Genomic DNA, 12,911 nt, shown 5'->3' with positions numbered 1-12,911 from the left:
TACTGATACGGAGACACACATCGCTGATACACACTTAAACACAGCCATTCCTGACAAACACACGCACACTGACACATACACATACATACTGACACACAAGCGTATTGATACACAGACATACACACACACATACAGACACACAGACATACATACCTTTTTGGTGCAGGAGGGTAGCTGTGGCTGATGGGAGTCGGCTGACACACCCCTCCTCAAAGCCTCCGCTCTGCCTCCTCCCTCCCACGTGGAGTAAGCTGGGAGCTGTCACTTCCTCCCAGCACAAACTGACATTATTAAAAGGGGCTCTGGCGCTGACCGGGCCCCTACAGACATATGCCCGTCGGGATGCCCTAAGTTCATGGGCCACCCAATGGGCCCTATTAGCATGTGGGCCCTGGTGCAGTTGCATTGGAGGCAGTTCTGCTGCTATATATGGGGTACATGGAGACCGGGCAGCCGTGCCCCCCAGGACCACCGATCCTGTGACGACCGTTATGGTTGTCACCCCCTGATGGTAAATGTCTATATGTAGGTATATGTGTTTGGGCATATGTATAAATCTAGAAATTAAAACAGTATCCATTGTCACTGTATCCAGGTTTGGGTCTGTTTGTGAAAATGTGTCCAATTGGCAGTTCCCCTCCCAAATTAGGGGCTCTGGATCCGCCCCTGCTGTGGCCTAAATTTTTCAGTTCTGTTTTTTTTTTAAATTCTTTATTTTTGTGGGTTTTCAGCAAAGAACTCAAGATACAACATGTGTATAAAATAATAGGATGTAACAAGTTACATATGTAAGGAACATTACGGCATGTCAAGTTACACAGGTGCTACGTCAACCCAATTTTAATTTTTTAGTCTAGTTAGGTTAAGCCCCTTAGTCTGTGCGGAGCAAGTCTGTATTAATGTCAAGGGGTGTTTAGGTGGGAAGCTGGGTATACCCCGCCAAAGGATATGGAGTGCCACGCGTTGCCTAGGGTAAGTGCGTCGGGGGTCGGGGATGTTATAAAAGTGTGGCTTGTAGATACTCATGACCTTTCGCATGCTTTATGTCCGGTCCCTGGCTGTCTGGTGGTTCGCTTCCCTCGCATTGAGGGCCGTTGTCGGGTAAGCAGGGCCGGTGGGGGAGGGGAGATTCGCTTAAGTCTTGTCATAGGCTGTCCGCTTACGGAGCCAGAATGAGATTATATCTCCTAATCAAAGGCAATATAGGCAATATAACAGTAACGTAGAAAGAACATAAAAGGAAAATAAACATTGTAACATGTGAGTAACATAGCAGAGAGTTCCATAGGTGTGTTTAGGAGCCGGTATATGTTACGGGCCTGCCCGGCCTTCAACTGGGTATTGTAGTGCATATTGCAAAGTCCTGTATGACGTGTCTTAGAAGTGGATATCTGCTCGGTTCATGTCGGTAGGTCTGCAGCCCCCTGCAGCGTTCCTCTGGGCACAAAGGGTGTGATGTCTGCGACGTTCCACTGTGGACGGGAGTCCGTGTTGTTCACCGGCGCTGAAAGACCCAGTATTTGGAAGAAGACTGGAGCTTCTGAAACCCTTGTCAGGAGGTGTATCTTACCAGCACGGTCTACCATCAGCTTGTGGGGACCCCATTTATATGGGATGGAGTTCTCTCGGAGGTGCTGCGTGATGTGGTGGAATGATCTGCGCCACATGATAGTATGTCTTGATAAGTCTCTGTATAGCGTTAAGCTTGCGCCTTCGAAGGAGATCGTGGGGGTGTCTCTTGTGGCAGTCATAAGGGCCCCTTGGTCTGAGTCCCGAACTAGTTTAAGCAGCACATCCCGTGGGGCATCCTGTGGTGCTTTTGCGGCCTTAGGGAGACGGAAGCAAGAGTCTATTCCGACCTGTTTCGCCTGTTTTGGGAGCAGCAGCGTGGCTATAAGCCGTCTGCAGTAATGTGATAATTCTCCTGCGTTGATTGTTTCAGGTACCCCCCTTATACGCACATTCCGTGCCTTAGCTTTATCTTCCATGCCTGCTAATTGTGCTGTTAATGTGTTGCACTGTTTCTGTAGGGATCCTAAGGTTGCTTCTGTAGCAGTTTGTGCCACCTTGGTGCTTCTGACAGCCTCCTCTGTTGAGGTTACCCTGCCTGCAAGCGTGGTAATGTCTCCCCTAACGAGTGCCATATCGGCATCAAACATTGCCCTGATTTCCTGCATCATAGCTTTAATATCAGCTTTTGTGGATGGTGCCAGGTCGCCTAATTCTGATGTCTGCAGGGGCTGACACTGTACCTTATGATGTGCAGGCAGGGGGTCTGGCATGCTATCTTCGTCCGAGGACTGCGAGGTGTAGGCCTCAGCCGGCGCCATCGTGGTCGGGCGCATGTAAGCGCCGATATCTTTGGATCCGGAGCCCGGATCAGGTCTGTGCTTTTTAGTTTTTTTCCCCATGGTCTGGGGCGAGTAGGGAGTAGTTTTCTCCGGACTCCGACGGTTATTTGCCGCAGATGTGGCCGTTTTATTCGGACGGCGCACGGAGCTACAGGGAGTTGCGACCTTCCCGGTCTGAAGCTGGCTCCGCCCCCCCTTCAGTTCTGTTTTTAATGACTTGCTTAACAAGTGAACTTCAGAAAAAAAAAGAACTGAAACTCTTAAGTATGTACCACAATATCGAACACGAGAATATCGTGCCTCAACTTTACTTTTGCCTGAATGAAACAGGAAAGCGATTCTCCCAATGATCGATGTCCTCCTTTAGCCTTTTCCACCAGCTTCTGTATTCTTCAATGAATGTAGAAAACATGATGGCAAGGACAACATATCTTTAATCATTCAAAACTGCAAATTTGATTTTAGAAATTACTGGTGGACTCCAAGAACAGCCTGACAAAAGGGGGTGTTTCTTGTCTGATATCCTGAAATCCCTTGGGAGTGGATTTATTTTAATTTAACATCTTGACAAGAGTGAAGAAATGTTGATCTTGCAGTTGGCATTTATCAAACCTAAACAGGGCCGGACTGGCCCACCGGGATACCGGGAAATTTCCCGGTGGGCCGCGGCACCTGGGGGGCTGGAGGGAGAGAGGGAGCCCTGCTCCCTATATTTTAATAATATTGCGGCCGCCGGCCGCATTGTCGGTGCTGCCGGGTGGCCGGTCCGCCGGCACACTCTGAGGATTTATACTTACCTTGCAGCCGGCGGCCCCATCTCCTGTGCTGACAGCTGTACCTGCTGTCAGTATCAGTGAGTGTGCCGGGCGGCCGCCCAAGCGATCCAGCAGCACACTCACTGATACTGACAGCAGCATAGCTGTCAGCACAGGAGGACTGAGGGAGGGGGCGGAGCTAACGACCATGCTCCCTCGCGGTTCCCATAATCCCCAGCTCAGCCACATCATAGAGTAATCACTACTCTATGATGTGTAGATGCTAGGAATTATGGGGACCGCGAGGGAGCATGGTCGTTAGCTCTGCCCCCTCCCTCAGTCCTCCTGTGACAAGTTAAGCAGGCACACGGAAGGGGGGGCAAATAGAGGGGAAGGGGGGGCAAATAGAGGGGAAGATAAATAGAGGGGAAGATAAATAGAGGGGAAGATAAATAGAGGGGAAGGGGGGGCAAATAGAGGAGAAGGGGGAGACAAATAGAGGGGAAGGGGAGAGGCAAATAGAGGGGAAGGGGAGAGGCAAATAGAGGGGAAGGGGAGAGGCAAATAGAGGGGAAGGGGGGAGACAAATAGAGGAGAAGGGGGAGACAAATAGAGGGGAAGGGGGAGACAAATAGAGGGGAAGGGGGGAGACAAATAGAGGGGAAGGGGGGAGACAAATAGAGGGGAAGGGGGGCAAATAGAGGAGAAGGGGGAGACAAATAGAGGGGAAGGGGGAGAGGCAAATAGAGGGGAAGGGGGAGAGGCAAATAGAGGGGAAGGGGAGAGGCAAATAGAGGGGAATGGGGAGAGGCAAATAGAGGGGAAGGGGGAGACAAATAGAGGGGAAGGGGAGAGGCAAATAGAGGAGATGGGGTAGGCAAATAGAGGGGAAGGGGGGGAGACAAATAGAGGAATAATAGAAACACAGGGAGAGGGGGGACACAGAGACTGAGGGGTAATAGAGAAACAGGGGATGGGGGACAAATAGAGGGGTAATAGAGAGACACGGGAGAAGGGGGGACACAGAGACAGATGGGGTAATAGAGAGACACAGGGGATGGGGGTACAAAGAGACAGAGGGGTAAGAGAGAGACACAGGGAGGAGATGGGGAAGAGAGACACACAGAAGGTTTGTTGGGGGACAAAGAGACATACAGTAGGGAAGGGGAACAAAGTGACACAAGATTTGTGGGAGGCAACGCTGGGCTGGGGAAAAAGAGACAGAGAGTAGCTGGGAGAAGAGAGAGAGGCACACAGAGTCTGGAGTTAGAAAGAGACACACAGATGAGATTTGGAAGGGGAGAAAGAGACAAAGTGGCTGGGGCTAAGAACAACACAAAAGGGGCTGGGGGGAAAGAGAAATACAGAGGCTAGAGAAGGGTAAAAAGAAACACACATGGACTGGGATGAAGTAAAAGATGCACAAGGGTCGCTGTAAGAGGAAAAAAAAGGAGACAATTGGAGACAAGATACACTAAACGAGGTAAAGGTAATAGAAGTAAATTGATGTGATCCTGACAGTAATACACACATAAATATGCATGTATATTGATGTGTGTATTAGTAACATAATTAAGCCTATAATATTTACACATATAGTAATATACATTTATATATGCATAATACACACATAAATGTCATTAATATGTGTGTGTGTGTGTGTGTGTGTGTGTAATGAGCACGTATTGGCCCTGTCTTGTTGCTAGTTGCATACTCATGCACAATAACGTATTCAAAGTGAAGAGCGCACCCATAGAACTTCAAAATAAACCAGATCCCTTCATTTTTTTAGTTGTGCAATTGCAGACATTCAGCATTTCAGTACCATTACTAAAATGTCCTTAATAGGCCAAAGTAGTTGCACTGAAACATTGATTACATGCAAATGTACGTCTACTTAAAATAAAGGCGCTCTTTTGTTTATTTTGAAGCCCTATATGCGTTCCTTCGTTGGAGTAAGAGTTTTCAATTTCAAGTTATTTTTTCACCCTCTATATCAGCACACTATGCTGTCGCGACGCATTATTGGGCTGGTATAGAATTTTTTTCCAGGGCTGATTTTAGTTCCCAGTCCGGCCCTGAACCTAAAGGAAAACCAGTGACATTTTAAGCTGTCTCTGGTTTTTACTTACTGACATTCCTCCCTCGTGGTATTCTGATATTTTTAGATTTGTCACATTTAAGGTGCGCAATTTTAGTAAATGCTAGTTTTGTCATCCTGTTCTGGGTATTTATATTTAGAGAGAAAGTGTGGGCAGGTTTTACAAATTTGTGATCACTGGGCACATGCTTCATTTATAGCCTGGGATGGAAGAGAGGTTTTTAATAGGTGTTTATTAAGAAAGAAAAAAAAGAGAGGTACCTGTATTGAAAACAAATAATTATAAATATTTTCTTCACTCTCTGTTTAACGTGGTTTGTTGCTTCCTTAGTCATTTTCATCCCACCACGGGGATCGCTTATGATAACTATTAGTACTCTGTTTTTTCCTAATGTTTATCATGTGTTTGTTTCGGTAAATACTAATGGCCTTACATATAAAGCTAGGTATAATTATTGGATTGTAGTTGATATTTAAGTTTTGTTTCCTGCTGGACCTCATATTTATAGATTTAGAGGTTCCTGGCGGTAAATAATGATGTATTTAGGTTTTGGCATATACTTTCTGGTTAAATAATGTCAATAAGTGTATCATTTCAACATTATCTGTACGTGTGATGTATGGGATGATGCTTTGAGCTGCAAATTGTTCACACATTTATAGAATTGCTGAAGATCCTGTCTTTAGACATTCAAAATTATCTACTTGCTGTACATTCGGTAAAAGGTTTGCAGACGGACTTTATCTTCAAGCTTTCCCCTCATCATTTTTGCCATCTATATATCCATAACAGGTCTGATTATTGGTACATATTGGTCTTAGTAACTTAGAAACCTCTGCCTTTTGTGAAAAGTACTGATTGACAGGGCGTACAAGAGAAATCTCAATGTATCCTTCCTAGTAAAATACAGGGAGTGCAGAATTATTAGGCAAATGAGTATTTTGACCACATCATCCTCTTTATGCATGTTGTCTTACTCCAAGCTGTATAGGCTCGAAAGCCTACTACCAATTAAGCATATTAGGTGATGTGCATCTCTGTAATGAGAAGGGGTGTGGTCTAATGACATCAACACCCTATATCAGGTGTGCATAATTATTAGGCAACTTCCTTTCCTTTGGCAAAATGGGTCAAAAGAAGGACTTGACAGGCTCAGAAAAGTCAAAAATAGTGAGATATCTTGCAGAGGGATGCAGCACTCTTAAAATTGCAAAGCTTCTGAAGCGTGATCATCGAACAATCAAGCGTTTCATTCAAAATAGTCAACAGGGTAGCAAGAAGCGTGTGGAAAAACCAAGGCGCAAAATAACTGCCCATGAACTGAGAAAAGTCAAGCGTGCAGCTGCCAAGATGCCACTTGCCACCAGTTTGGCCATATTTCAGAGCTGCAACATCACTGGAGTGCCCAAAAGCACAAGGTGTGCAATACTCAGAGACATGGCCAAGGTAAGAAAGGCTGAAAGACGACCACCACTGAACAAGACACACAAGCTGAAACGTCATGACTGGGCCAAGAAATATCTCAAGACTGATTTTTCTAAGGTTTTATGGACTGATGAAATGAGAGTGAGTCTTGATGGGCCAGATGGATGGGCCCGTGGCTGCATTGGTAAAGGGCAGAGAGCTCCAGTCCGACTCAGACGCCAGCAAGGTGGAGGTGGAGTACTGGTTTGGGCTGGTATCATCAAAGATGAGCTTGTGGGGCCTTTTCGGGTTGAGGATGGAGTCAAGCTCAACTCCCAGTCCTACTGCCAGTTTCTGGAAGACACCTTCTTCAAGCAGTGGTACAGGAAGAAGTCTGCATCCTTCAAGAAAAACATGATTTTCATGCAGGACAATGCTCCATCACACGCGTCCAAGTACTCCACAGCGTGGCTGGCAAGAAAGGGTATAAAAGAAGAAAATCTAATGACATGACCTCCTTGTTCACCTGATCTGAACCCCATTGAGAACCTGTGGTCCATCATCAAATGTGAGATTTACAAGGAGGGAAAACAGTACACCTCTCTGAACAGTGTCTGGGAGGCTGTGGTTGCTGCTGCACGCAATGTTGATGGTGAACAGATCAAAACACTGACAGAATCCATGGATGGCAGGCTTTTGAGTGTCCTTGCAAAGAAAGGTGGCTATATTGGTCACTGATTTGTTTTTGTTTTGTTTTTGAATGTCAGAAATGTATATTTGTGAATGTTGAGATGTTATATTGGTTTCACTGGTAAAAATAAATAATTGAAATGGGTATATATTTGTTTTTTGTTAAGTTGCCTATTAATAATTATGCACAGTAATAGTCACCTGCACACACAGATATCCCCCTAAAATAGCTATAACTAAAAACAAACTAAAAATTACTTCCAAAACTATTCAGCTTTGATATTAATGAGTTTTTTGGGTTCATTGAGAACATGGTTGTTGTTCAATAATAAAATGAATCCTCAAAAATACAAGTTGCCTAATAATTCTGCACTCCCTGTAGTTTATAAATAAATTATATATATAATTTTCCTAGGATATTACTAGATCTTCTGGGCAGTGATTGTAGAATTCTAGTGTATCATCAATCCACAGTATGGCAATGACTGCTTCATCCTCTCCAGCTACATTGGAGGCCCTCTGCACACTGATAACATGCATACTGATATTGGAGTAACTCGAAGGTTGCGTACTATGGGCCTGATTTACTTTAGACTGATGGTTTTTGTTTTGGTGTTCCAGTAAAATTAGGCCATGTTTGCTATTTGCTATCTGGCAAAACTTTGCTGTGATGTCAATTAGTAAAGGGTTCTGTCTGGAACACATATGCACCATAGGAACCCATAGAAACTAGAATGCTATCCGCTATTCACTAAATGGCTTCAAAAACAGCCCTTTTAATTGTGTAAACTTTACACCTACAGCAATCAGGCGTAAGGTTCTCACTAGGCAAGATGCCACCATTACAATGAAACTTTTCAGTGCTGTTGTCGAGATCAGTGTGTTCGTCTCCCCTGTGACACCGCAAGTAAGTGATATATGCTCAGTGTGTAACAGGGTAGATCCAATTGGCACTTTCAGAAATAACTGTATAAATAAATAGCTGAGTCCGAGCACTGTGTAATGTGTATCTTTATGTATCTTGCAAGACTTGCTGTCAAAGCACATCCTGTGTTGAAAACAGGGTTTCATCCCCGATACGATTAAACCCTTACGGCGCAGGATACAGACTATAGCATGTATTTTTTAATGCTTGGAAACAAACCAGCTCAGTCAGACTCGTGATACTAAATAGCAAGAATTTGAAAATCGACTGAATTTAGCAGCAATTTGTCTATTCATGGTCTAGTACAAGGGTTCTCAACCCAGTCCTCAAGGACCCCCCAAACTGTCCAGGATTTAGGGATTACCCTGCTGTGTCTAATGGGTTTTTAGGGGAGGTGGGGGGGGGGGGGGCAAACACTTAAGACACAACAGGGTAATCCATAAATCCTGGACTGGTAGGGGGTCCTTGAGGACTGGGTTGAGAACCCCTGGTCTAGTATATCCTACACAAAAGCCCTGTTCATGAGTTCAAAGAGTTAGGCAAACCATTTTAAAAATGATAATTCAGTTAGGTCACCTACCATAAGACCTGAAACCAACAACCTCTTATTTTGACTGAAAAAGTGACAATTCAATGTTTTTTTTCCCCCAGGACTCATTTCCAGCAAGGTTTAAGGCTGTTCACTTTATACATCAGCCCTGGTACTTCACCACAACCTACAATGTTGTGAAGCCATTTTTGAAGAGCAAACTACTAGAGAGGGTGAGTAGGTGTCCTGATTGCTCACCGTAATATACCGAGTCACCTGTGTAATAGTTCATACAATGTAAAACCTGAGACAACAAGAATGTTTTTTTTTTTTTCCTAAGCAACTTATGTATAAGCCAAATACTGGTTTTCTTTCCTTTATGTTTTTTGTTTACATTTTTGTAGGATGGCCAAAATATCTGAAGTAATATTAACCTACTGCATAGTGATAGAAACTTCTAATTGCAGTCCTGGCTAATTCTGATTTCTAGTCAGAGCAGGATTAAGATCGCACAGGGCCATAAACAGGATGCCAGAAACGGCCCCTGCATAGAGCCCAGGGTTATGTTCTGGGTGTGGCCAAGTTTTGTCTGTGGAGTGTTGTGTGGCTTTTATTATTATTTTAATACTTTTTGCACCCCCTCTAGCTGCAGTGGGTTATTTGATGGACCGCCTGGCACCCCAACTGGGTACCTCCGTCAAGATCGCTTCCTAGCTCTCCTCTGGGACATAGGATTGATTCAGCACCTAGCCGCCACAGCTTGGCTGGGGTCTCTCCATCGCTTCCTGCCCAGGGTCCTGGGTACAGCTATAAGGGATTAAGCTCTCCTGCAGAGAGTATAGCTAATCCACCCAAACACTAGCCCAGACTGAGTGAAAGGTGTAAAGGTACTGGTTTATTATGGCCAATTTGCCTGCTTTTATACATAGGGTCTCCATTCAATACAGGACAAACCCCTCCCATAAATCTCTGTGCCTGGGAGATAATCCCAGGAACAGAGAGGCAAACAAACATAAAAATACCCCAAAACATCATAAAAATATATAATAACCCAACAAATAATACATCCCCAAATAACCCTGATCTGAGCATCGAAGTTCTCCAAATAGCGCTCAGATCCATGCAGTGTAGGGGAAACGCCACCGTGTTAAAGTTCTGCTCGGCCACACATGCAGTCCTATACCCACAACAGTTTTAGGGAGTTTAATGCTTTGGCTGGTCAACTTTTGGGAGCTCCTGCGGCCGCAATACGGGTAGCTATACCTGGGTCTATGGTAGCGTTTGTTCCCCTTGTCTCGGGCACCTTTCCTCCAAAAAGCTCTCTCCTGGTGGATTTCAAAGTGGTTCAGAACCGTGAACCAAATTGTCTGGTAACCGCACAGTCAACTCATGCTGAAAACCATTCCATAACATTCGTGGCTAAGTCCCGCTGAGGTGACCGGGAACCCACAAAGTCCTCATGCCGAATTTAGTTCCATAGCGATCACGGCTAAGTACTAAGGACTATTTGTGGGTTTGGTTCATACGTACGGCCTCCAGAGAGCTAGTGTTTGGTTTCATTTGCATGAAGGGAAAGTGCCGTACCAGGGACACCCAGGGCAAGCTACTAATGGCAGCTGGGGAGGGTTAACTTGCGAACAGGATCTTTGTATATGGCCAATAGTCCTTGGGCAGGAGGCTAGCTGGCAGGCTCCTTCAGGAGCTCAAGGCATACGCACATTTGTCACAGGTTAGAATCCCAGGTGGTCCAGTAAGGATAGTATAGGATTCTGGGAGCACGTGGTCTACACCTCTGTCAGGTGCAGATGATGCTTAGAGCTCCCTCATGATTCTGTTAATTATTTAATGACTCAGAGGGCTGGTGGAGGTATCGACAACATGCACTACCAGTGATCTTGATCTCCCTGACATCTCTTGCAGATAGGATGTGCCTCAACAATCATATCCAATGCTCCAGGTGGCTCAGGAGCCCCAGGCAACTGCCTTATGGATATTATAGCTCTGTTTTTAGAGCTATTTTTGTGACAGACCATAACTATCAGCAGTATATAGTGCCAGGCCACCTCTTTAGCCGGTTGGGGACTGTATACTGCCTTTATATAGATGCAAAAATATACAGACTTGGATAGGTTGATATGCAGATAGATATAAATATTTCAGGAAGTATAGTTTACATCAGTAAACCAATAAATGAAACCATAACAGCACCTCTTTTTCAGCTTGATCTGAAGTCACTGGTATATTTAGTTAGCAATGCTCACTCTCAATCACAACTCTAACATAAAACTGTGCTCTGCAATTCCATTTTACCATTCCAGGAGTACCTACATAAAAGATGCTGAATTGATAAGCAACCATTTAAACACTCTATCACGGTTGTCAATTCTGTAAGGTTCAAAATCTGTGCAGAACACCAATGTTTGCAATCTGCCTCTTAGGTTTTCGTGCACGGAGATGATCTGGAGAGTTTCTACAAGGAGATAGATGCAGACATCCTCCCGGCTGACTTTGGAGGGAATCTGCCAAAATACGATGGACGAGTTATTGCCGAGACACTCTTTGGAGCAAAAAATGAATCTGAGGACACAGCTCTATAAATTGGTTTAGGTCAAATAATAAGTGCTATAACCGTGTAGCTTTCTTAGCAAGTTCTAGAAATTAAAATCAAATTTGAACGTCAAAGTACAGACATCAAGACTGTGATGGCCGACACTGAGAAAGTACTTTGAATGTAGATGTACAGAAGTAGGTTGACCCTTTTTTGCTAGTTTATACTCTGCAGGGGTTGGCTACCTTTGGAACTCCAGATGTTGTTGACTACATCTCCCATAATGCGCTTACATAATGCTAGCAAAGCTTCATTGGGAGATGTAGTACACATCATCTGGAGTGACGAATGTCACTGATGTAGGGATTACAGAGAGTAGTCTTGACTATCTGGGGAGATAATGATATCTTGAAAAGTTTATCCTTGTGCATTAATTAATCCAGAAAACATATATAGGTTGATAAACATTGTGACAACAGTGAATGGCTTTTTTAAAATAGTTTCATAATCTTTAACAGCAGATGTGGAGAATTGACAAACGTTGGGGGGTTAGGGAAAAGGGGGGGGGGGCTGGGAATCCAGAGTAACTATATTTCCAGTGTAGCTAAATTAGTTGATAAGTGGGGATTCTACAAACCACATTTGTAAAAAGCCAGATATTGAAGAGGACATCCTAGGCTTGTGATAGGCTGGAATGCTGGGAACTTCCTCTTCCTTTTTATCAAATATAAATGGCTATTGGAAGACATTTTTTTTCCTCGTTTCCCAGAAGGATATAATATATTCCCTGAATTGAGAATTGTGAACATTTCACCCCAAAGTAAATATCTTCTACATCTTAAATTCCTATAATATTGGAGTCTATTGAGTACATTATTGCATACTCGGAATTTAGCCTCTGCTGGGTCGTGTTAATTGTTATCTTCCATTTTAGTTTCCGGTGTTGCAGCATCACACGATGCACATCATGGCAGGAAAGATGGAGGGCATTAATCAACATGAAAGTTTATTTTTTATTTTATTTACTTTATTAGTCATTGGAAGGATTAAGGAAAAGATCACGTAAGAGATATGCTTATATAACACATAGGAGATACGTTTTTTTCTTTCTTTTCCTTTTCAAGAAATTTAAGCAATTTAAGAATTAGAACCCAGTGTGTTATGGAAATTCATTAAACTATATTAAGTTGAACAAATTCTAGCGTTCTTCACATAATTAAGGATTTGGCTAGAGACTAGAATATAAGCTCACTGTTTGTTCTTACTTGTTTTTGCAGTTATAAAGAAAAAACTTCTTTAATTTGTGGTTTGTCTTTGACTTGTTCATAGAGAAAACAAAATATTTCATACAATTAAATAATTCATGAAAATACAAACGTACAATTGTCCCCCAGTATGAAAAAGATTTTTAGACATACTTTTTATGCAAATTTCAAATCACATATGTAGACGAACAGAATGCCGAAAATCTACAGGGTACAAAACCCAATGTGCATCTCTTAATAAAATATGTAAATATGTATTGAATAAAGGAGGTAACCCTCACAAAATCCTAGGACTTTAATGTCCTGGAACAGGAACAAGGGAGAGGTCACTCAACCACAATA

At 43.6% G+C, this 12,911-nt stretch overlaps 1 protein-coding gene across 1 annotated transcript in view; it reads left to right on the top strand.

Annotated features, from left to right (window-relative positions):
• Positions 1 to 11,786, top strand: part of RLBP1 (retinaldehyde binding protein 1) — a 31,857-nt gene extending 20,071 nt beyond the window's left edge. Inside the window, exons 7-8 of the mRNA XM_063448890.1 lie at positions 8,879 to 8,989; positions 11,195 to 11,786. Of these exons, the coding sequence (XP_063304960.1) occupies positions 8,879 to 8,989; positions 11,195 to 11,353 (270 nt within the window). The 3' untranslated portion in view covers positions 11,354 to 11,786. The remainder of the gene's footprint in view (positions 1 to 8,878; positions 8,990 to 11,194) is intronic.
• Positions 11,787 to 12,911: the final 1,125 nt, after the last annotated feature.

This window comes from Pelobates fuscus, chromosome 3, assembly GCF_036172605.1.
Source record: "Pelobates fuscus isolate aPelFus1 chromosome 3, aPelFus1.pri, whole genome shotgun sequence".
Classification (NCBI taxonomy): Eukaryota; Metazoa; Chordata; class Amphibia; order Anura; family Pelobatidae; genus Pelobates; species Pelobates fuscus.
Note: the sequence above shows the minus strand (reverse complement) of the source record. Positions and strands in the feature narration are given on the sequence as shown.